The sequence below is a fragment of the Orbicella faveolata genome, unplaced genomic scaffold, assembly GCF_042242905.1.
Source record: "Orbicella faveolata isolate gen_17 unplaced genomic scaffold, um_ofav_v1 contig_24, whole genome shotgun sequence".
Taxonomy (NCBI): domain Eukaryota; kingdom Metazoa; phylum Cnidaria; class Anthozoa; order Scleractinia; family Merulinidae; genus Orbicella; species Orbicella faveolata.
Genome location: NW_028301552.1, coordinates 22,153,382 through 22,179,821, shown reverse-complemented (window position 1 = coordinate 22,179,821; position 26,440 = coordinate 22,153,382). Strand labels below are relative to the sequence as shown.

The window sequence follows — 26,440 nt, the reverse complement described above, 5'->3', positions numbered from 1 at the left end:
GAGAACTCATAGAGCCCGCGACATTCATTCATTCATTCATCCATCCATCCATTCTCTATTTTACAAATCCCAATAATTCACTCTATTTTTTCCCAAAATTTTGTGAATTATGGGGAATTGGAAAATACAGAGTTGCAGACTTTTTTGCATCTTGAAATTTAACACTTTTAGGGATCTTTAAAACTAGATTGTTGGCATTAGAACGTTTCGTCATGGCGCAATGTTCACGCGACTATTTTCGGAAAATTAACTCGTGATTGCTTTTTTGTTTTTTTTTTTTTATTGGAGGACAAAAACCGGAGATTGTTCAGATTCTTCAAAGAAGATTTTTCCGAAAACTGCAATGGTTTCAAGCCTCTACTAACAATACATTGTCATTAGCCTCGATCGACACTAGAATGAGGCCAGCAACTGGTGGTACCTGGTACAGTTGTGTAGCAGCAGGTACTTCAGGCTAAATCAAGACAAAGCTTAAAAGGTGCGCGATATGACAATTGGTTACTGATCTTTTGTTTGTTAGAATATATACCACTGAAGAAATTATCTGTGCACTTTAAGTCCCGGGACGCTTCCTTCAATTGTTTCATGCCAGTTTAGGCCATGCACATCTAAAGTGGAGTTTGTAAGTCGGTGAGTGAACTTGAAATAAGATTCGCAGCTATGTGTTTGTGTTCTGTTTTACAGAAATGCAATGGTAGAAGCAATGTGCGATTCGAGCGACTTTAGCTAGAAGGAAGAAACTCGTCATAAAAAATTTTGAAGAGTTGTATGTTAAATAACATATCTGTCGTTTATGCTACATTGGCGATGTAATTCTGTGCTTAAAATTCTGTGGTGTTCATTTACAATTCCAGTCAGTGGTTTCCTGTGTCTAGTGCACGTATGAACTCGTCATTGAGATCTTTATAACGCTTGAAAATACTAGTTTCACGGTTATACTTGCTTGCATACGGGACCAGAGTAAAATAGTCCAGTATCGCAGAGCTCGAGGTTTGGAATCTCGTTGAAGCCTGAAATTCTTTATTACGCGTTCTATGCAATATGTTTAAACTGCTACAAAATTGTGAGTTCTGGTTTCCTTAACTGTTGACCGGCTGACTTAAAACCGTGTATTTTGCAGCCAAATTATTCTACAGCTAACATACTACTTGCTGAAATTTTATAAGAGCGCAATATAGTACGAAATATCAATTACGTACCAGTGGAAATGACGTACATTTTGCGTATAATTCAAGTGGACGCGGTGCATGGTACAGCATGAAAACTTAACGCTTTGTTGATGATTTTCTTGACTCTCCTAACCAGAATGTTCAACGGTGTACTGATATAGGAGAAACTGAATTTGATCATTCTTCAGATTAATTATTTTGGTCTATTGATTGGGCGATCCGAATGTTCGAGTATAAGAACTTATCATTGTGTTATGTCCTCGATCTTGGGCAAGACAACGTACTTGACTTAAGCAGTGCCCCTCTCCACCTAGGAGTAAAAATGCTGATGGCTACTAAATCTGACAAAATGGGAGAGGGGTGGGGATTTAAAGTTTCCACAATGGCAGGTCGAGTAAACAAACTGCAACTTCAATATACTTTGTATAGACCCACGCTTGACAGTTCCAATGAAAGGGAAGTCGTAAATAAAGTGTACAATTTCGATGCTCATTTATCTGAAAGGCTTGCTACTTTTTTACAGTTTTATGTGATCGAGTGGGCTCCCACCAGAGCCTATCCGCCTTGATGCACTTAGTCGAAGGAAGAAGTATGCCCACTACCCCTTGTCCATGGGAACATTCTCTGTAAGGAATCTACGCGCGGACAAGCAGAACGTCTCAATGAAACACGGTCGAGCGTGTCCCAGTCTCGTACGCTTCCTCGCGTGCTACCTTTGCACATGCGCGGCTTTATATTTGTACTTCCGGTACTACTTGATGGATGAGCGTGACTATGGGACGCCTCCGCCTGCCGCCGTCATTCACGACAACGTGTTTCGACCTTTTGATCCCTTCTCATCAAGCAAAGCTGCAATCTCGCCCAACGAGTTGTTTGAGAAATTGCAGAGCAAGTATATGGCTCCAAAAAGACCAGGGGTGTTGGGAAGGATCAATGGTTACGCTTGGCATAAGTCAGAAGAAGGCATTGTGACGCGGCTAGAAGATTCACCAGGGGGAAGTGTCAAATTACAGTCCCCTTCGGTCGCTGCAGAGGAAAGCCAAGACAAAACTTCAAGTTCTTCAGTTAGGCCAGATATAAGTTATGCAAAATATAGCAACGTTAGCGATAATAGCGACGATTCAAACAAAACACAAGATAGCACGCAGGTGGTAGGAAATTCAACCGACAACCAAGCAGACATCTCAAAAAACACTTTTGACTTAAAGTTGGTACAGGTAATCTCGAAACCTAAAACTGTACAGAGGTCGTCGATTTCTCGTCGATTTCAAGATTTCCGTCGTCAGTGGTTACGTCAACGCCGCGCACGCGTAGACTGGCAAAGTGTCATGAAGCCGTGTAATGACAATATGGCTTGGGGCCAAGTAAATGACGGCTGGAGCAAACTAAACAGAAGTAGCGCTGTTGCTAGTGAGGTCGTGTTCTGGGACATCAGACCGGCGGGAGAGTTTAGTAAGATTTTTATCCAATCAAAAACCTCGGACAATCGAACGAAGACGATTGGTGGAGACTCTTGGAGGGTTTACGTACATGGCCCATCAAGTGTTGCGGCCACTGTTTTTGATCACAATAATGGAACTTACGAAGCTCTATTTCTTATCGGTGAGCCTGGTGTTTATCAAGTTATTATACATCTGGATTATAGTCTTTGTGATGGATTCAGAGATCCACCACGTGACTGGTTCATTAAAGGCAACGCTCAAGGAAAGTTCCAGAAAGACGGCCTTCTAGGCACGCTGGATGACTACTTGAGACAGCCCTTTAAGAATGGCGAACCTTTGATTATAACAGTCCCAGAAGCACTACTCAATATATCTACAGTAGGTAAGTACACGTAAATAAAAGCAACTCTGGCATTTTATAAGCAATTCGTACAGATGACTTGCTGTCTGTAAGTCTTGTTGGGACACACGCACTGCTGACACTATAACACAGTTCATTAAGCCGATATTTGAGACTTTTTAGCAAGACAAGTTTTCTTTTGTAAATATTTCATCATTCCTCGTAATCTTCATTTTTCATTATGCATCAACTATTTATAAGGCGAAAATAGATTGCGACCACGGTTGTTACCAAGCCAGTATCAGAAATTCTTTCTTTGAATGTGAAATCCTATTAACACGGGAGTTTCTTTGCCGGAAACACTTTAGTTACGAGAATTCCAATATGCTAACTGAGCTTTCAAGTTGAAAGGTCAAAAAGAAATTACTATTCAGCCAAAGGATAACTCCTGTATACATATTGATTTATCTCCTTCCGTTTTGTCAGAAAAACTCGGCGAGGGACTGGATTCCTGTAGTCACACCTGCAATCACTTATGGGATGGATTTGGTCGATGGACAAATAACCAATTGAAACCAGACCTTCAAGGTTAGAGACAAACCTCATTTTATCTACCTCGTGAATCAGATTTGAATGGCAAATGTCTGCCAATTATGGCATTGGTCGTGCAAATTGTGCATGCAAAGAAAAGTGAAATGGGGCGGGGCAAGGGTACATATCTCTTATTGGTAACAATCTCTTTCCAGTTCCAGCTCCCACAAATATCTTCTCTTTTTCAAACTTCAATTTTCCTAGTCATAAACGTTGCTGGACGTGTGGCATGGCGCTATTGATTTTTGGGGTTTTTTGCTCCGCTCTCTTTTATTATCTTCTACATAATACACCGTCCATCTCTCTTGTCATTTCCTGTCCTAACTTCACCTTCCTTCTCTCTTCCCCTGCGTAGTCTCGACAGAAATCAAGCAGCAAAGTTATTGTGTTTATTAGCTAACGTGTTTTGCAATATGCTCAATCTCTCTCTCTCGATTTTCTGTTTAACAATAGAATCCTACAACTGGTCGTTGCCAATTAGGTATCGCCCGAGGGGTGTACTGTGGGTTTATGGCGATTCACTTGCTCTACGCTTCTTGGAATCTGTACAGTCTCGTTTTCTTTGCTCAAGACTCTATGTGGGATGTCGCCGCAGTTACAACTGGATATATCCTGTAATAAGCGAGGCTGTAAGTAAGCACGAGGACGATAATCTAGATTTCCAGCCTGGCAAGGTCATAAAAACTATTCTGAGTGTTCTTCAGAGACCGGAAATGCAACGAAAAGAAAGTGTACTGCTCTTAAATCTTGGACTACATTTCCCTATCAGTGTCAATTTTACGACATACCAGACGCTCATTGGTAACCTGATAAACACGTTGAAGGAGACCAAAGTAAATTCACAAGGGAGAAGAGTCCCGAAGTATAAAGCTAAAGTTATTTGGAAATCATCGACCGCCATACACAAAGAAAATGCCGAAGTGAAAAACAAGACCAACTGGAGATTTTTTACCACACAGGTAATAAGTAAATAGAACTGCTTTGGGGAAATGTATAAAGCGTGGCATGACAAATAAACTTATCCGTGTCCTCCGCAAATACGACAAAAAGGCCATCGCTATAAACAGAACTTACACAAATTTTACTGACAAAAGACGGGAGCGGAACAGGGATCTAAATGGGTAAATATGTGAACTAGGATTTGCCTATTTTTTCACAGGGAAAATGGGATTTGGGCCACCTGGACTAAGAATCACAAAGTATGAATGACTCTGAGTCTGCGATTTTGGTAAAAAATAGGCTGAGAAATGGGATCTGGACGACATTTGGGCTGAAAAATTATACCCCCTCCTCCCCCTCTTCACAACCCTCCAAGAAGTTAAGGGCTAAACCACTAAAAAGTTGGAAACTTAGGCAACACACGGATTGAAACAGACAACAACTGACCATGTTGACCAATCACCGTTTGGTTTTAATGCCATCTAACAGCCAATCACATCACGGTGAGATTGACTAGTAAGATAGTTTTTGCATTGAACGGCGGAATCCATCCAAGTCAGCTGCTTGCACTAATTGGGCAATATTGTCAGAAAATAAGTGAGAGCCTAAACCTAAGAAACAGTCGTGTTTACAGTAAGCCTCTATTCTAGAAGATGTTGCTCTTTGTTGACGTTTTATTTTTAATTTTGTGAAATTTTGAAACATGTTTAGCTCAGACATGATGCATAGGAGTTCATCCATGGTTATAACGTAGAATTTCGGTTACATTGTGAAAAGGATTACTCCAAATATATTTCACCGGGCCGAAAAGTGTGAACACAGGAATGTCCATCCCTTTTCACAATCAAATATACGAGCCGCTACGTTGTCCATAGTGGAGGCGCGGTGGCCTCATAGTTGGTATGCTCGTCTCCGAAGCAATCGGTCCGGGTTTAAGGTTACTTCAAACCTTCGCGGGGCTATATTGGTCGATTTGTTTTTGGTCAAGAAAATTAATGTCCGCGAAGCACAAGTTTGCATACTGTGAACGCTAGGGGTTCTGTTATTTCATTGGCTCCCGGCTTTCAAGTTGACACATTCCTCTGTGAAGGCGTGATATGTTTATAAATCTTTACAAGGCGAAAACTCGCACTCGTTTTTCGAGAGAATCCCTTCTCTTTAAAATGAATTAATAGGGTATGCAGATTTGACGGGTCCATGAAATTTGGTCAGAACATTCACTGATAGATATGGAACAAAAGCGTGTCGGCGACTTCCTATATTTTAAATACTTTCCGCGTGGCGGCCTTTAACGTAACAGGTTACGTGACTTTTTCGATAGTCGAACTTGACAGATCTATAAAAAGATAACCAATAGAAATAAAAGAAAATGCTGACACGTTTTTGGAGATTGAGGCTTTGTGATTAACACTGCACAGTTATTTTGCATGAACGATCGCATTTGATACCCGATTAATTCGCTGGAACGTCAGTCGGTCATTTTGGAGTTGACGGCCTCTGGCGCCTTCGGAAAGCAAAATCCAAAACAAAACATAATTTTACCGAATTTTACATTTTATAACCTTTCTGTTGATATATAGTTTGTGGGGGTTTCCTTGAAAACAGCGCGCGTACGAATTTTTTTCTGGAGGACTCCCGCGAAGGTTTGAAGTAACCTTAAGCCCTGGCCGGGAATATTGTGCTGTGTTCTTGGGCAAGCCACTTGACTCTCACAGTGCCTCTCTCCACCCAGGTGTATAATTAAAATGTACCGGCAAATTTAATGCTGGGGATAACCCTGCGATGGACTAGCATCCCATCCGGGGGGGGGGGGGAGTAGAAATATTCCTAGTCCCTTCATGCTACTGAAACCAGGATAAGCTCTGACCTGGTGGGCCACTTGGCTCGTATGCCGACTTAACCTACGTACGTAGGCCACATTGTGACACTCATTTTAATTTAAACATGTTCTTTTTCTTATCAGCGAGTTCAACTGTTCAGCGCTTACGCCATGTCCGCCATGTGTCAAGCGGGGTTTGACGTCATAGACGTGTATCCGCTGACCGATTCATATCCGGGTGGCATAGTGGACGAGGTTCATTATCCCAATAAAGTGTTTAATGCAGTGGAGACAGTGCTGGAGAAATACAAAGTGCACAATAACAAGCCAGTAGACAGTAACACAACGGAAAGGAGGATAAAACGCTGTGTTAGCTGAAAGGCATTTTGTTTATAACATCAACGTGTTAAGATGTTTGTTCAAAAAGGCCTTGTTTAAAGTGCCCATAATGTCTAAACTTTTTTTTGTTCATTTTTTTGCTCATTTTCGATTTGGATAAAATGCAATTGTTTTACGAATCTTTACAAAGTTCAAAATTCTATTAACTTGCGGTCGACCCCTGCCGCTCAATAACGTGTTCAAAATGGCCACGAGACTGATGCCTGTTACGTAGGTTCAGGAACCTACGATGAAGACTGATGTTGTTTTCTGGATCATTAACGTTGTTACAAAGATCGGCAACGCACCTTTCCGGCATTTTCAACTAAATGTAGACAACTCTGAAGAAAAATTTCCACTTGTTTTCAAGTCAGATAGGTCATGACCCAAATCACGTGTTCCTGAACCTACGTCACGACTCACTTCAAACCGAGGAAGACTGGTGCGAATGGTGGACCATAATGGCGGCAAATTTGAACGTCTTTAAAAACTTATAAAAAAAAATTGCATTTTATTTATCCAAATCGAAAAATATTTTCGCAGAAGTTCATTAGGTGAAATGTAGAATTAGATGAGCGAAAAACTTTTCTTGACATTATGGGCACTTTAAGGTTTTGTTTTTCGTTAACATTATTCGACATTATTCGGTTCAAAGAAGCTTTGTTGGAAGTTTTGTAATAACATTTATATTTCACGGTGTTTGTTCAGAAAGGATTTGTTTAGGTTTTTTAAATTAATTTTCATCAAAAACCATTACAGTCATGTTAACATAGCAGAGGCAAAGATTCGAAGTCAGAAATTAAAACTCAGGTTTAAGGGTAAGCCTAATTCTGACGCGGTTTATTACGTCTTGGTTTCCTTACATATATTTTCTCAGACGTCTCAAATGTATTCTATAAATCTGAGTCCTGCTTCTTAAGCTAAGTAAATAGAGCGAAACCTGTATTAAGCGGACACCCTTGGGACTCTTATGAGTGTCCGCTTAATACAGGGCGTCCGCTCAAAGCAGGTTCCAATATGTTGTGCAAAAACAGTTAATTATCAACCCTGTTGTAACACAGTGTAACACAGTGTAGGATCAAAGACTGCTCATAGCATAATGTCTAGTCAGTCAATGCTTTGAAACGACATCGCTGAACAATGCTAAAGGAGTCTCAACTGAACCTTTAGAGGTGAAATGCCCTTGAAGTGTCCGCTTGTGCAAGTTTTGTGCGACAAAATGGCTTAATGTTGGTGTCCGCGTCCGCTTAACAGAGGTGTCCGCTGCAGGTTTATTTTACAGTAAATGTGGGAAGAAAATTTAGGGACTCAAGGTGGTGTCCGCTTAATAGAGGGTGTCCGCTTAATGTGGGGTCCTCTTAATACAAGTTTCACTGTAGAGCCAATCAGGAGATTTGATTTACAATCCGATCGCGAGATTAGTAGCAATTGTGGTGAAATATGGTATTTAAAATTCTTATATCAATTGGTTCAAATCGTACCTTAGTAAGGTGTACCACAAGGATCAATTTTGGGGCCTCTACTATTTTTGGTTTACATAATGGCTTTCCTCAGGCTTCCAATTTTTTCTCTCTGAGATTATTCGCCGATCGCACTTTCTTAACAGCCTCGGATAAAAATATAGATGAACATCAATTACAAATAAATTTAAGCTAATTTAAATCTACCTAAAATTTATAACTGGCTATGTGCTAATAAGTTAACCTTAAATTTAAGGAAAACCAAGTACATTGTCTTTCAACCTCGACAGAAAATAAACTATAATTTATTACCACCATTAATATTGGTAGGCCAGTGCTTAAGCAAAGTTTTCTCTTTCAAATACTTAGGAATTTTTATCGATAGCCACTTGTCCTGGCACGATCATATAAATCATGTTTGTGATAAAGTGAGTAAGAATATTGATATAATGATCAAGATTGAGCATTTTATAGGAAGTCAATATTTAATGAATATTTGTTGTACCTTCCAACTCAAATGCGTTTTCCGATTGGAGGAGAACGTGTCACGTGTCGTTCACTAACTCCCTAGGGAAACAACAACATGAACTTTCGACTCGCACGTGATCAGGTCGTGCTCCTTGAAACCGCGGCACATTTGTGAGCCAGCCGGCGTAAAGCAAACGATTTCTTCGCAGTTTTTTTTTCTACTTTTGAGTTGGGAGGTATAAAAAAACACCTGGCCCCGCAGAAAACAGTGAGTTTTGTTTCCCCTCGACCTCAATTTTCCCCTTGGCTTCGCCTCTGGAAACAGGGAGGGTCTTGGGGAAACAAAACTCACTGTTTCCCTTGAGGCCAGTCATTAAGTGCTTATTTGGCGAAATAATTATGATACCCCTTTATCTCAACTCATTCGATTACAGAATAAAGTAGTTAGAATAATAAATGATGTTCCTTTACAAGTTTCTATTTCTCCTCATTATGTTAATTTAGGTTTACTTAAATTTCGCGGTATTGTTAAATTGTATACATATTTATTGATGTATAAACATATCAGTGACAATAACCTTGTAATTTTTTAATATCTCTTGTATCTGAGCAACATAATTATTCTACACGATGTGCATCTACCTAACAATTATTTGTTCCTCACTTTAGAATAAATATAAGGATGTTTTGTCCCACCGTTATTGGTAATAAATACTATTGGTATGACTTCCCTCTTTCTGTTCGTAGTATTTCATCTAAACCTCTCTTTAAAAAGGCAGTATCAAATTTAGTTGATTGCAGTCATGGTGTGTGTGCTTGTGTGTGAATTAGTCTTACTATATAGTGCCCTTCTCCATTTCTTACTTTATTTAATATCTTTAAATATCTTTAAACAAAGATATCTTGTGACGTAATAATGACTTTGTAATATAAAAAATATCTTTGTAACATAATAATGAATGGAGTAAATTATAAAACAAATAAAACAAACTAAAACAAGTCAAATACGAGACCAAAGCCGTGGCCAGGAAAAAATGTTATGACTGATGCAATGTCCATGAAAAAAAACATGACGGAGGCAATGTTGACAGTTTAATTCTCTTCCTAGGTAAAAGGTAAAACAATGACTGAGACAGGTGCACAGCCCTGAAGAACAGTATTCGTGATACAAACGTTACTACATATATACTAAACAAGAAAATTGATCGAAATGGCGGAGAGGTGCATGCTATTTTTTTGGTACCAACTGAACACGACCATACTTCGAAGTTCGTGACTGTAATATAACAACACAATGCTCAAGTGAGTTCTTGCAGCTTTTAAGGTGGCTGGACACAGTTTTTGATACCTGTGTGTCATTCACCTTTTTCTCTAAACCCCTTGACAACCTCGGTCGTCAAAAATGGCAGCAAGCAAGTTAACAACAGAAACTTTGGTTTTTTGATGGTTAAGCTGACGTCTGTGCCGTTGCCATGGCAACATGAATAAATATAAACAGGCCTTTAAAATCAGTTTTGTTTATTTCTATAAAATCTAGTCATTAGATTTTGTTTATAATTTACATGCAACAAGCTTGTAACGATTCTCACAAGTTAACACCACTTTGCTAATAATTTAACAGAGAGATCTTTAATTATCTCTTGTTGAAGGTTCACTGAAGCATCTAGAATTTCCTTTGTTAAAGTTCAATTATTTTCAATACTCCAGTTACTTATTTCTTAAACTATTTTCGTGCCAAATTTCGTGAAATTCTAATGGGTGGTTTTCGAGAAATCGGCGTATTTACGAGAGTGCAATTTTTCATTCAATCGCAATTTTTTGACTTACTACGCATGCGCTGCATTTAACTGGGTTCTTTCCGTCGTTATCTTTCTAACTTATCTTTGTAATAAAAGACTAAAGCGATCAATACACTGCGTTCAATTATAGAGGAAAACAGCACAGATAGTGCGGGTGTTGAGTAAATAAACTGATCGCTCTATTGACGGCATGTTTGTTTTTTGCAATCCTTGTGCGCGCGCTGAATTGCATCAGCAAAAGCACGTGCAAAAACCGTGTTCGGCCACCTTAAGGGTCAATTAACCGATTCATGCGCACGCTCGCGCGCGTTGTTAAGGAGGTGAAATTTCACTTCCGGTCGCTTACGTCAGCCTGAGCACGGAAAATAAAAACAACCCCAAAACTTGCAAATTCGCACACATTTTAGATGTTTTTTCTTGTGTGTTTCGCAAAATGCAAAGTGACAAAAAGTACAAACAAAGACAAAATAAGAGAAAGACAGAAAAACAAGAGCAATAGAAAGAGAAAAACTAACTCTGTGTGATTTTTGTTTGATCTTACAGAAGTGCGCTGGTAGTGTAAATTGCGCACGCGCTGATAGGGTAACTTCCAATAGATATCGGGCGCACTTCCGGTTTCTTTAAATGCTAAAGGAAACGCGGTTTTTGATTAAATCCAGCTTTTTTCGACGAATTTCGATTAAAGCCAACGTTGACAACACAGCTATGCATTCCTTTTTCGAAATCATGCTTTTTTCAGAAAATTACGAATTTTTCAATATTTTGAAATGCTCTCAAATTCTGACCTTTAAGAAATGAAACAAAATCGATGCATAGCGTAATGAGGATTTAAATTAAAGTATTAAATCAATGAAAAAAATCCCGATAAAGTAATTTGCCTGCGAGCCTTTGCATTTTTTCTGTATTAGTCACATGACCATGAGCGTGGCCTGATGACGTCATCACTAGCGTTACTTATCATGAAAAAGTTGAAACACATGAAATAACTCTGAACTAACTAAAAATAATGAGGTTATATGAGACTAAATTTTCCTTAGCAACGGCTCGAAAAGATCGGTTAATGGGCCCTTGAGGGCCCATTAACCGATTTATGCGCGTCCTTGCGCGCGTTGCTAAGGAGGTGAAATTTCACTTCCGGTTACTTACGTCAGCCTGAGTGCGGAAAATAAAAACAACTCAATAGCTTCCAAATTCGCTCACATTTTAGATGTTTTTCTTTGTGTTTCACAAAATGCAAAGTAAAAAAAAAAGTACAAGCAAAGACAAAATAAGAAAAAGACAGAAAAACGAGAGCAACAGAAAGAGAAAAACTAACTCCTCGTGGCTTTGTTTGATCTTACCGAAGTGCGCTGGTAGTGTAAATTGCGCACGCGCTTATAAGGTTTTTTTCCAATATATATCGGGCGCACTTCCGGTTTCTTTAAATGCTAAAGGAAACGCGGTTTTTCCTTAAATCCAGGCTTTTTCGACGGATTTCGATTAAAGCTAACGTTGAAAAGATAGCTATGCATTCTTTTTTCAAAATTATGCTTTTTTCAGAAAATTACGAATTTTTTAATATTTTGAAATTCTCTCAAAATCTGACTTTTAAAAACTGAAACAAAATTTATGCATAGCGTAATGAGGATTTAAATTGAAATATTAAATCAATGAAAAAAATCCCGATAAAGTAATTTGCCTAGGAGCCTTTGCGTTTTTTCAGTATTAGTCACATGACCATGGGCGTGGCCTGATGACGTCATCACTAGTGTTACTGATCATGAAAAAGTTAAAACACATGAAATAACTTTGAACTAACCAAAAATGATGAGGTTATATGAGAATAAATTTTCCTTAGCAACGACTCGAAAGATCGGTTAATGGGCCCTTCAGGAATATTTATTTTCATATAACCCAGGGGCGGGGGAGAACACTCTGCGACGCCTGGCACTTTTTGTATATCTGAATCAACCAACAAAAAATGACGTCACATCCGGTAAAAATGAGCGCTGAGCGGCAAAATCAAATTTGAACATGGCATAATCGTTCTTTCAGTAAGTAAAATGGCAATATTTTGTAATCGGCCGGATATTTCAAACGTTTTATTTGGCCACGATAAACAAAATTTTGTCTTCTTCCTGGTCATATCAGTTTGTTTAAAGGACAGGGTAATGATTTATTCAAAAACACCCTGTTTTGAAGGCGTGTTTTTTAAGAAATGTCGCCATTTCTTCCTCGCGGAATTCCACAGGAGTCATCGTTTGTGTGGAAATAGTGAATTCTAGGTAAGTTGCACTCAATTCAAATATCCTATTCTCTTAGGTAGGCATCACACTAAGAAAAATGCACAATGACAGGTTTCTAGACTTGGGGGAACCTTATTAACAGAAGTGCATTTTTTAAAATTTACTGTTGCCAAACACTCGAGAGTACTTGAGTGCTGTTAATCGTATCACTGCAAGAATAGACCCACACACATAACGCGCTTTGCAGAACTTTCTTGCCGATCGACACTAACACAAACTCATGTGTTTGCTCATGACTCAGACTGATGCCATAAAATATGTTACGATTGGTTAAGAACCTTAAACAAGATATGTTTTCCCTAACGGCAATCCCTTAATTGATAAACTCTTCGTTACAGGCGGGCCTTGAACCCCTTAATAAAAAGCAAGAGGATTAGTTTTAACGGCGATTAAGTAATTTGGACATGTGGTAGTTTTTTCTCGTTTATAATCAAATTTATTTTTCCGTTTCAACAGTGTTAGACGTCAGCAGTGCTAAGTTCCAATTACCCCTCCCCCCCCCCCCCCCCCCCACCGAGGTCAAGCATGGACCTTTAATTTCTTCAAACCCTCTCATTTGCCCTGTTTGCAGACCAAATTCCTCACCTATTAATCCCTGTCATATTGGCAACCCATTTTCAAAGGTTACTAAAAAATTGTGCATCATATTTCAGTGTGCTTTCTCTTTGTAATCTTACATCAAGATATTTCAATCCCTAAGGAAATGAGAGAACACTAGCAATACTGACAATTTTCAGCGATTCATCACTCTTTCAATATGCCATCTAAACAAATTGTTCATAAACAGTAGTGAAATTTCATGCCCCTACACCTAGCCATAAAAGGAAGTCTGGGAACAGGCAATAGCAACAGTGACACTGCCAGGCTTGTGAATTTTACAAGCTAATGAACTGAAGTCTAACAATGATGAGTGATGATGAAGCATGGTGCAGTGAAACTGAAGAATGAGACTGTGAGTGACATTGATAGAGTCAGTGTCGTGAGAGTGATGCTAGTGTCTGTGAACTTGGACCAGATCAGCAAAGAAAAGGTTTTGTACTAGAAATTGACGGAGAGCAACAAGTTTGTGCTAAAAAACTGAAGAAGCTGGTTCAGACCAGTCTTAAAGCCAGCTTCTACTTACAGTACTTGCCAAGAGTTCCTGACTTGTGTATGTGGGAAGGCTCTCTGTAATGACCTATATGGGGAGGCTCAGCTCAGGATGAGTACCTTTCTCAGGCTTCAGGTATAAAATGATAGGTATTTCACAAGTTGAGGTGTATGAAAGGGTAAGAAAAGCTGTCATTTAGGGATTCCATTCTTCTGGTTCTAAAATGTTGTTGAAAAGCTCTCATTTACTCTCCTCAACCAGAATGAAGAGATTCTATAATATTATTTATTAACTTCTTTCCAAGGAATAGAAAAGGGATACAGTATTCTTAAATGGGTTTGTTAAAGGGGTACATTTACCCTTTTGCAATGTAAGGTCGACAAAAGAGGTGCCATAATTTCTATCAAAATGGTACAAATGTATACAAAAGGGTAAGGGGTAATGGACCTTGAGATAAGACCTTTCCATTTAAAACTTTGTAGAATACCCCTTCCCCCTCCCAGCTTGTGAAACAAAGATGTTCAAATTATTGTTTTGTGAAAAAAGGCAATTATTAAAAAACAAAACAGTGCCAAGAGATTAAGTGATTGTCAATGCAAGTTTCCATTTGTATTTTGAATTAAAATGGGTATAACATGATCTCCAAGTATACTATGCAGCTTCACAGAGAGGCCCAAACTGATAATGAAAACATGTTTTAACACTTAAAATTCTATTTTTGCCCCTTCCCTTGTACCTTGTGATCTTTGTAGGGAAATTCTGAAAAGGTCCCCATTTTTAAATGGAAACATTTCCCATAAAAAATTTCCAAATTATATTCTTACCAGTACAACAACATACCAAATATATTTTGCAGAGAAGTTTACTTAATTAATAAAACTGATGTAGTGAAATTTTCTATTTAATTTTTGTACACTTGATCTTACAGAGTGCAACCTTTGGTTTAACTGGTTCACTTTACTGTTAAGGAATAATTAAATAAATCACACCAGAGTGGCTTTGTATCTTTATTATAATTCTCATTATCAGTAGAGAAATCACACTTGTACACTGGTCCACTGATACTCTTATGAGTATGTTAAACATGGGAAAGCAGGTTGCATCATCTAAATCATAGCATTGTATGCCTGTGTGGGGTGTATATGCCAGGAGGTAACCACCTAAGAAAAGACAAACATAAATTATGTCATTGTTTCAATGACTCACCCTAAGTGGGTATTTGCTCATTACCACCTTAATAAACAAGATATATTTAAGTATAATTTTTACCTCCGCTTTAAACTTTTCAAACCTACAGTTTGTTTTCACTTTCAGAGAGGTTCTTAAATTCACAAGCACACCACCCACCCCCCTCAGCCCCAATTCCTACTCTCCCATAGCCAGGATCCCATTTCAACCCTCTAATAAATCAGTAATTTTTTTTCTAATTTTGGTCTGACTTAGATTGATCTCCACTCAGCCATGAAAGCAATGGTGGCAGATTTCCATATATTTGTTGGTCTAGTTCACTATTGCTCTCAGATTCCCGCCTCCCTTTTGACAAAATTAAATTTGGTTAAAAAATAAACTACAGTAGTTTAATGAAATTAATGCAGAGGCAAACATTGAACCAGAAAATTACTATAATTTTGGTATGAACGATACCAAAGTATAACTTACATAATTAATATCACATCTTTTCTATTGTAATTTAAGACAGTACAGCTACTAATAGATTGACCACAAAAACCTAAAAACATGACTTTTGAAACACAGGTAAGTAAGAATATTGCCAGTTTTGCTTTTGCCACCAACCACTCTGCTTTTAATAAAAAAACACATGGAAGATAATGACAAAGCAATAACAAAACCAGCCAACCAACCTCTGGCAATTCAATAAACACACCAAATTCCCCTCCAAAATTCTCTTCAACACCTCACAGTACATGTAAATGTCAGCAGCATAAATTCAACTCAATGATTTAGCATGCTACTATCATCAAATTTTTTAACCCCTTGATTCAGAATTTTTAGGAGTATCAAATAGAATTCCACTATAGATTACAAATGCTGTTTACCTTTGCAAATGTCTGCATTAGTTCTGGAGATATTTAAGTTTAAAATGTGTAAAATATATGCAAATGAGAGGACTGATCATGTCATACACCAAACCCAATATTACATCAAGTGCAGACCAATAATATATACAGCAGAGATCATTGAAACTTGGTAGCCTTATAGTTCTACAGGCAACACACTAATATAGCTGTAACAATATGTTCCCAATTGGCAACTCAATCTTTTCCAGTCCCCTCTAACCCAATTTCAATAATGCAGTGATTTTTAGCTTGAAAATTTACATTAATCAAGGCCATGAGGTGGCCAGAAAAGCCTAGAATATCAGGGAAGGTCTGAAATGCAGTCTGTTGCCATGATAACAAAACTGTTGAACTCATATTATGTAGCACATCTGCAAATTGCATCGTAATAGCACTGTCTCCACTGGAGCCCATGGTTCAGTAGTTTACTTGGACAATAAATTTCATAACTTTCCTGGGGGACTGGATGATCTAAATGGTATATGGGAGACTTCCTGAATATTTGCAAGAATGTATGACTATCCCTTTACAGGTATTCATTAATAAATGAATAAATAAATAAATAAATAAATAAATAAAGAGTTTGGAAAATATATATATTTTTAGTTTATGATATTTTGAAAAATTCCCCTCTCCCATCTAACATGCTGATCATCTTCATTAATTGGGTACTTTAACAAGGATGCTACACCTTGGCAACTCGTTGGCCAGGATTTGTTGCACAGTCTTCACATCAGATAATGGGTCTGCACATATTATTTATGTATTTATTAAACAGAGATCTCCCCATCCCATCCCTATGGAAATTCCAATTTTTATTAACACTTTTCTTCAAAAAGTTTGGCTTTTGAGACCCTCCCCATCCCTGGAATTTCCAATAATCTCCTTGGGGTGGGTATGGACATTTTCTAGAACCACACAATAAAACAAATAAACAAACTTTAAGATAAAAATAATGTTAAAGTATAAGTCAGTGGGACATATATACATTGATCAACTCATAAACACATGATTGATCATTGCACCTATACACAACTAAGCAAAGGTGAAATTATAGCCTGAAAAAAAAATTAGGTGTGAACTGGATTCCAACCCATGACCTCTGTGATACTGGTGCGATAACTTAATTAATTAAAGTTCTATGCTACAACATACCAAACTACTAGTTTATTATGAAGTGACACAGCTAAAGGAGAGTTGTCAAGAAATCAACTTTTTTGTGAATTCTAAAAGATCAATATGAGTCTTCTAAATTTAAGATTATTATACCTAACAAAAGACATAGAGTAGGGCACTGCACTGGGTGCTCTCTCTACACACTCTTCCAGGCAGGATAGTAATACATATACATGTACTTTTTTTTTGCTTGGAATATACTGTTTATACTGCATGGTCATATAAGAGGTACTAGTTGCTGCTGCGTAGTCTTAAAATATATAAGTGAACTAAGCGTGACAAAATATAATGTATATTAAATCTGCACCAGGTCAGTACAATTTAATACCAAATTTTAATCAGCCGCAAAAAAAAATTGTTAGCACCTGATATTACATGTACCTTGTGAAGGCTTCTGGAAGGGTTATACTTTTATAAAGTACCTGGCAGCAAGTACTATTTTGATTTACTAAAGCAAGACTGTAGTAACTGCTAAGAAAATGTGTTTGGTACATCCCAGAAAAATTGGGTGGGGGTCAGTGCAGCCCTCTTCACAAAAGTTAAACCCTTAACGTATTTATGACCATAATCTGCAATTTTCCCTACCCCATTTATGACTGTTGCGACTGCTACAGTTGCCCTAAACATAAGTTTTGAAGGACTTTTGTTGATGGTCTTATCAATAATGATAAAAATTGAGGTAGCTTATTCTAAAAAACATACCAAATTAAAGACTAGAGGGCAAAAGCCTTACCCTAGAGTATTTATGACCAAAATGGTTGAATAACCATACCCTTTGGGACTGCACATAGCTATATATAGCACATAGAGGAGAGTTCCCGCCCTCCCTCCCGCTGGAGCAGGAATCAAAATATTATTGCCTTGATGACATAATAAAGATAACATCTCAAAATATTCAAGAGTTACATAAATGCATGGGACTTCACTAACAAAATGATGCCTGTTGCTTGCTGTAAATTGTATACAAATTACTCCTATAATGTGCCAGAATTCTGTTAATCTGGTCACCAACAGGCCACAAAAATCTGACTAGAGTGGCCATAATAACAAGGTGGCTGTGTTAACGGGGGTGGCTGTATGGTGAGGTACATTCCACAGTAGTGATAAAGATAACACTCTCAAACACCAGTACTAGTACCCATTAAGATTTTGGACAGGTAAGGTAAGGTAAGGTAAGGTAATTTATTTTACGTCAAGAACACGGGGAGTGGTTGCCCAAGTCTCCCGAGCCAGGGGCTCATGATAAAAGTGTTTGACATACATGTTAAAAAAAAGATTTAAAAACTATATGTTAAAAAATACAAAATTATCATACTATTAATATCTTAAAAAATATGCGTTAAAAATACAATATTAAAAAACGATAAAAATACAACATGTCTATAAAGGAATCATTTAAGACAAGAACTGCATTGGCAGCCACCAAAGTTTGTTGTATTAAGATGATTGATAAAAGCTGGAACGTTTGCTGCATTTTTTGCTGCCGGCGGTAACTGATTCCAAATTCTAGAGATGATATAAGAATACGAGCCGTGGAAGAATCTACTATTGTAAGGGCGTTGTTCTACGTTTAGCCCGCTGCTTCTAAGATTGTATGGCGTGACCCGGGGCTTGAATAAGTTGGTGATATAACGTGGGCCATTTTCTTTAAAACACTTAAAAAATATTATCAGAGATTGTTCAATACGTCTATGTTCTAGCGTTACAGGATATTTTGCATAATCAGTTGGAAGAGGAAGAGGGAAAATGGAAATAAAATAGAATGGCTCTTGTGTACCAGAGACAACCCTTTCCCTGAGTTACCCTGGCAGAGCTAACTTTTCACTTATTTCTTTTCAAAATTCAACCAACCGTTTACACGAGGATGATGAACCAGACTTAGGGGCGAGACAATTCAGGTGGGCAAGTTGACTTGCCTTGGCAGCTAAAGTAACCAACAATTTTTCTTTGAGTATACATAAACACTTTGGCTCACCTCACTGGAACAACTCTCGACATGGCGAGTGTCATGTAATGCCTAGATTTAAGATTTATAGCAGCAATTTGTATCAAAGAGGAGAAAATTAACTCAGCAAAACCCACTGTGATCAAATGACTAAGGGAAACTTAAACAAAGAGGGATAGTTGCACATTTGATTATTCAATAAGAGTTACGAATAGTCATGCAGGGTCAACTTTTACTTGGCCTACAGGGGCTACATTTTCACATACAAACACTTGATAAAGTTGCCTCAGGCCAGGGGGAGGGTTATCTCGGGTACCCGAGACCATATAAATGGGACCTGTGTTGCCTCAAAGAACACCCCCACGATTTTCAAAGGGGAAGGTCCTTAAACAGGTTCTTAACTTAGGGCAGCTTCAATGGCAGATTCCCTCTGATGGCTTGGATTTGAATAATTGATTTAATTACTTTTAAAGAGGACTAGAACTTAAAAATCTTGCTCGAATTTCGATCCAGCGAGACATAAGCTTCCATGCCGTGAATCAAGTTTTTACTGGGCGTTTTAAAAGCACTCACCAAAGAGAAAGAGACTGATGACCCCAAAGTACCAATAAATATGTACTGTATCTTACTGAAAACAACAATCTTCAACGAGAGATGCAGGAATGTGGGATACTGACCTTCAGCATGCGATCCAGCTTGTCTCTTCTACCAATACACGTGAGCCAAGAGCAACAAAAGCTCTGGTGACAGCGACTTTCGGAGCTAAACGGCTTCTGCTAATTATGTTCCCGTAGTACACAGTGCAAACTATGGCCAGCAATACTTTATCCAGGTTGTTGTTAACATTATAGGCTATTGCACTTATTGTTATCACTAAATCACGAAGAACAAGAACCAAAAGTCGGAACAACACCAGTTTTGCAAATGTGTAAAATTCGCCCGACGATGACGGAAGGCTCTCCGTTATTTTGCTTCAAAACAATAATAAACTTTTCTCTTTTCCCGCAATTTTTGCTTAAAAAGTCGAAGTAATGTGTCTAAAACATCCTTCCATCCTCAATATAAAATGAAACGAAACTGATGGTTTACAAATAGAGGGAAATGGTGAGTAATCGAAACGCCATTTTCTCGCTTTGTCAAACGAGCCGCGAAGCGCAGTTTAAACCGGATGTGACGTCATTTTTTGTTGGATAATGCCTATACGAAAATTTCAGGAGTCTTCTGCCCCGCCCCTGATATAAACTCATCATTTTTAGTTAGTTCAGAGCCCCGCCCCTGGTTCAGAGTTATTTCATGTGTTTTAACTTTTTCATGATCAGTAGCACTAGTGATGACGTCATCAGGCCACGCCCATCGTCATGTGACTAATATTGAAAAACCGCAAAGGCTCCCAGGCAAATTACTTTATCGGGATTTTTTCATTGATTCAATATTTTAGTTTAAATCCTCATTACGCTAAGATTTTGAGTGAATTTCAAAATATTTAAAAATTCGTAATTTTCTGAAAAAAGCATGATTTTGAAAAAGGAATGCATAGCTATCTTTCCAACGTTGGCTTTAATCGAAATCCGTCGAGAAAGGCTGGATTTAATGAAAAACCGCGTTTCCTTGAGCATTTAAAGAAACCGGAAGTTGGCCCGATATATATTGGAAGTTACCCTTTAGCGCGTGCGCAATTTACACTACCAGCGCACTTCGGTAAGATCAAACAAAGCCACACGGACTTAGGTTTTCTCTTTCTATTGCTCTTGTTTTTCTGTTTTTTCGTGTTTTTTTTTCCTTATTTTGTCTTTGCTTGTACTTTTTTTACTTTGCATTTTGTGAAACACAAAGAAAACCAACCAAAACTGAACAAACAGAGTGACTCGATCCGCGCGAAGCTATTTACTTAATTATTTTAATTATATTATTTTTAAATCATTTCTATCGCCTTAACGCTTTATTACTCATGCTGCAATTTTCTTGTCTTGTTTCTATGTAAATATTTTAGAGTTTTAGTCAGTGTCTCATTAGCATTCTTACAATCGATTGTATATATTTAGGCGCATGCAAAACTTTTACTTTTCAACTTGAAAATGACCGTCGAACGGTCGAAACGTCGTTGCTTTTTAACGTTAACTTTTTTAGTGAAATCCGTTTCGAAAAATTCGTTGATTCACAGAGAAAAACATCTAAAATGTAAGCGAATTTGGAAGTGAAATTTCATCTCCTTAGCAACGCGCGCGAGCGCGCGCATAAATCGGTTAATGGGCTCTTCAATCGATCAATCAATCAATCAATATATTTAACGTGGTCGGTACGCTTAGCTAAAAAGCTAGTTTCCAGGTACGCCACGAACAAATAAGCAGAAAAAAGAAATTATAAGAGCCTTTTGAAGGTATATAAATTTAAGTAAATTAAGATTATGAACTAGCTAATATTAAAATATAAGAATTAACAGTGTAGTCACAAGAAAAATATATAAGAAAATAGGAAGATTAAAAGCAGTAAAAATTGATTAAGGATAGATCCACTTCGCACTCAGAGTCCCGTGAGATCTAATGTTTATAAGTTGTTTTTAAAAGTAGTGTACGTTTGTATCTTTCGAGATTCGTCCGGTGTAGCGTTCCACAATTTCGATGCAGCGTATCTCCGTGATCTTAAGCCGAAAGTTGTTGATTGTACTTTTGGAAGGTCCAGTATTGTGGTAGGCTCGATTACCAGCCACTGTTCGGGAAAGGAGCCCGCGCTCCTCCCCCGAACTCACGGCTGGACTCGTGGACTTGGCATTGTTAATTTCAACCAATAAGAAATCTACCTGCCTGAATCGAGCAGGCTGCATAAATTAGCTTTCTCGCAGTAGCAAAGAAGTTGTGCGATATGAAGTGCGATCGCATTAGTGGGACATTTAACCAAACACCGTCAACCGATGAAATTTTGCCTGATCTAAACCATAGTGGCATATAAGCTCATATACAACATGCAAAATAGTCAACAGACTTATGCGTTAGAATCTACATTTGAATCATGTGGTGCCAGAATGTCAGATAACGAACAAAGTCAACAAAGAGAGGGATAAACGCAAACATCGATCTCAAGAAACAAAACACTTAGTCAAATTGATGTGTACGGTAGTCTTCTTGAAGGGAAGCGACACCAGTCTTTGGCGAAGCCAGACAAAATGAGCCAAAGCAAACCGAACTAGCAAAACGTAAACATGGTGTCAACACCATGCACACCTTTGACATGACAGTTGCTACACCATAGTCAAACAGCTCTGCTCTACTTTTTTTAAAAAAAAAAAACTCTTCTATAGAACACAACATGTAATGCCCTTCCGCAACAATAATGTGAAACAAAATAGGTTGGAGGGTCAAAATTAAAAGAAGACGTGGCGAAAACGCCACAAATTTTACGAGCCGTTGGCGTCATGTGGGCGTGCCTATGATTGTTATCAGATGACATTTGCGGCCACCTGAAGCGTCGCAAGAATTCAACTATGAATTTGCGTCACAGACATGCTATGCCGCTCACGCGTGCAGCCGTCTCTTCTCGGGAAGGAACGGGGTTTACATATATTCACATATTATGTGAATGTTTAAATATATATATTGAAACTATTTTATGTAAATGTTGGAATATGTGATAATTTAATTTCTCTTATATACCGAACGAAAATCTTGCCGATGATCAGCGGCGAGGTAATTCTGTCTGTATAATAAAGCAACCAAAATCTCGCCGATGATCAGCGGCGAGGTAATTCTGTCTGTATAAGAAAGCAACCAAAATCTCGCCGATGTTCAGCGGCGAGGTAATTCTGTCTGTATAATAAAGGAACCAAAATCTCGCCGATGATCAGCGGCGAGGTAATTCTGTCTGTATAATAAAGGAACCAAAATCTCGCCGATGTTCAGCGGCGAGGTAATTCTGTCTGTATAATAAAGGAACCAAAATCTCGCCGATGTTCAGCGGCGAGGTAATTCTGTCTGTATAATAAAGGAACCAAAATCTCGCCGATGTTCAGCGGAACAGAACAGCGAGTACTCGAACTGCACAGAGAGACCAATTGTTGCGAGATTGGCAAGAGTGGCAAGGGTACGTAGGATGGGAAAACGTAATGAAAGCAACGTATGCAAACGCAACGGGATATTTTTTTTTACAAACTACAGCTACTAGACTTCAAGTTCCGATAATAAGTGATTTTCAAAATTTAAAAATTACCGTCCGGAATATAAACACACAGCATCCTCATCTTACACTATGTGATCGCAAAAGCAACAAAAATATGTTTAGAATTGCTGTAGAGTACTTCTTCATTCATCTCGGCGACGATCATTAACCTAGGCGACGATCATCATCATCATCGAGATTTCCGTCCCTTTAATACAGACAGAATTACCTCGCCGCTGAACATCGGCGAGATTTTGGTTGCTTTCTTATACAGACAGAATTACCTCGCCGCTGAACATCGGCGAGATTTTGGTTCCTTCACTATACAGACAGAATTACCTCGCCGCTGAACATCGGCGAGATTTTGGTTCCTTTATTATACAGACAGAATTACCTCGCCGCTGAACATCGGCGAGATTTTGGTTCCTTCATTATACAGACAGAATTACCTCGCCGCTGAACATCGGCGAGATTTTGGTTCCTTTATTATACAGACAGAATTACCTCGCCGCTGATCATCGGCGAGATTTTGGTTGCTTTATTATACAGACAGAATGACCTCGCCGCTGAACATCGGCGAGATTTTGGTTGCTTTCTTATACAGACAGAATCACCTCGCCGCTGAACATCGGCGAGATTTTGGTTCCTTTGTTATGCAGACAGAATTACCTCGCCGCTGAACATCGGCGAGATTTTGGTTGCTTTATTGTACAGACAGAATTACCTCGCCGCTGAACATCGGCGAGAAAGGGCGTCTATATGTGCTAATGTTATTTTGCATATGAAAGTAGTATTCATATATTGAGAACATGGCGTAATTTTTGCCGTTCTGTATATTGAAAGAATCACATAATATATGTTTGTCTGAACGCCGGGAGGAACGTAGACCGGACTCGACTCGAAGCGGCGGAAATCGAGCCTAGTATTGTGGTGCCCTTAAAGTTATAAGTGGAGAACCTTATTGTTATAAGACCATGTTAACTTGCTGGTCCTGCATCGCTGGCCAGTATCTTGAAAACAGTGGACAATATTTTCGCTAATCGCTGATCGTTAAGCCCTTTAAAATGCTTAATGCGCTGTCAACATTAAAATTTCGCAACGTCATGGCTTCAAATCCTTAAAACGGTTTGACGCCGTGACGTTGCAAATTTTTAATGTTGACGGCGCGTTGTCGTGGGTACAAGCTAAAAACAATTCTTTTCGAGATTGTAAAAATATAACCTACACACCGAAATGATGTTTGGGGTAATTCCCATCGTCTACCATCGATCAACCGCGCCATTTTACGAAAACCTATTTTCATAAACTTTTTTGAACTGTAAATGAAAATCACTCGACCAAACTTTTCCCAATACGGATGTCACCCTATACTGTAATAAACGTAATATCTGTGTTTTGGGTCAGGTTTTGCAGGTTTTATTTGAATGTTGTAGCGGCATAGCAAACAAAATTGCAAGAAATAAGCCGTAGCTAAAATAAATTACGATGGGAACAGTTTCGCAATGTTGCATTGAACCTGTCTGTTTAACTTCACCATTGTTGGATCATTAGACCTTCGAGGACTCTACACTTTGTAGTGGATTGAGCCGTGCACAGTATGCGCCAGCTAAAAGACTGCGAAGGATTTACGATGGCGGGCAGGCTCAGAGTCGCTACGACTGTTAGTATGTTCATCAAATCGCTTTGCAAGCGTTATTTCTCACCTACACATGCACCTACACATGCACCTACACATAAAAGTGACAGAGAAGGACATTTTCTGAATTGAAAATTCTCAAACTCGGCGACTACTGCAGCCGTGTCAAATAATGTGAGTTATTGCAGTCATCGTCTCGGAACAGTCGCCTTGCAAAATTTAAACGAAACGAGACCGAGGGAAGCATTAATTAAAGAAAAATTCAAAAATTGCCCAAATCCTGAGAGACGAAGAAGTTTTTGAAAGACAATTCAATACCTTTGGCTAAGTAAGGCAAAAAAAATCGCTATCAGAAGCAACTACTGCGAAGATTCAGGACCGGGAAGTTTTCGCTGATAGCAAGAGGCGTAGCATGCGTTTTGCACTAGGACAAAACAAGGACTTTTTAACTGAACCATGGCATGGCGTCATGAACTGACCTCTGTATCAGAGCCATAAACAGACCTCTGTATCATAAATCGAGTAATAACTATAAGCAGAAAACGAAAACGTTCGGGCAAAGGAAGATTCATTCTACGTAGAAACGATTTGCAAGCGTTATTTCTCACGATAAGTCAAGTCGTTTCATGCCCCATCGAAGGTTTCCGCGACGGATCGGTGCTCTAGATATGTAACATAGGAGCAATGGCTATTTGTTTGTTAAATCCGTGATACGTGCCTAGAGTCAATTTTCTTCGGTAAAGCTAACAAACAAACCAAAAGACTCAATATTTTGATAAGTTTTAAGAGGCCCAGTTTCTACCACAGCAAAGTAAGGTGGCGCACCGAGTTCATCACAAAGGCCGAAGAAAATTCATCAACTTAGGGCCGCTTTGACAGGCACGCGCCCGTCTCGTCAATTTCATTAGAAGCTGAGCTGAGCTAAGTCGCCTCGTGGCAACAGAGAGCAACGATTTGTCAAAAATATAACATAACTGATTAGTGTCATCGCCTGGTTTGCTAAATAACTTTCAAATTATAAATTACACAAGGATACGTTAATACCTCGAGATCTTCCGTTATGAGCTTGTCTTTGTTCTCACTCCAGGTTCGATCACAGAAAGATAATTGGACCTGTCTCGTTATCAGGCTGTCTGTTTTTTCTTCACACCTAAGCGAAAGGGGAAAACAACTGCTGTACACTAAAGACCGGTAGATATCCTACAACGGTCACGCACACTCGCCTACAACGCGTCACCATGACATGAATTCATGTTAAATTAATAGGGAGTCTACGAAACCACGACAGTAATAGTAACGGGAACGTCACTGAACAAAAGAATTAATGAGCAGTACAATGGCTCTGCACGTGCGTTTTAATTCTTGCTACATTTCTTTGCTGTTCTCTACAAGACAACACCGTGAAATGATCAAATTTTGCGTTGTCTGGAGAACGTGAACCACGACGACTAATTTTTTTAAATTTTTATTTCAAATTTATCGCTATGTTCCGGATTTAGTTTCGCAATAGTTTTGACAGTGATAAACAAAGTAAATGACTTTAGAGTATCGCGAAGTTCGTAGGTAAAACATAAATCCATTTTTAACTCGTGAATTGCGCGCATGCGTAAGAGCGAGTTGTAGATATGATGTGAAGAATGGCACTCGCTCGCTCGCTCGATTGGTCGATTCCTGTA

The 26,440-nt window shown here is 38.6% G+C and overlaps 2 protein-coding genes across 2 annotated transcripts in view; one reads left to right on the top strand and one right to left on the bottom strand.

The window, feature by feature from the left end:
- Positions 1-25,950, bottom strand: part of LOC149110892 (uncharacterized) — a 40,145-nt gene extending 14,195 nt beyond the window's left edge. Inside the window, exon 1 of the mRNA XM_089291773.1 lies at positions 25,809-25,950. The gene's annotated coding sequence lies outside the window, so the exon portion shown is untranslated. The remainder of the gene's footprint in view (positions 1-25,808) is intronic.
- Positions 457-9,623, top strand: LOC110057257 (uncharacterized). Its single transcript, XM_089291766.1, has 5 exons — positions 457-630; positions 1,693-2,993; positions 3,438-3,539; positions 3,996-4,501; positions 6,445-9,623. The coding sequence occupies exons 2-5, from the start codon at positions 1,781-1,783 to the stop codon at positions 6,676-6,678; spliced, it is 2,055 nt and encodes a 684-aa protein (XP_089147892.1). The 5' UTR covers positions 457-630; positions 1,693-1,780; the 3' UTR covers positions 6,679-9,623.
- Positions 25,951-26,440: the final 490 nt, after the last annotated feature.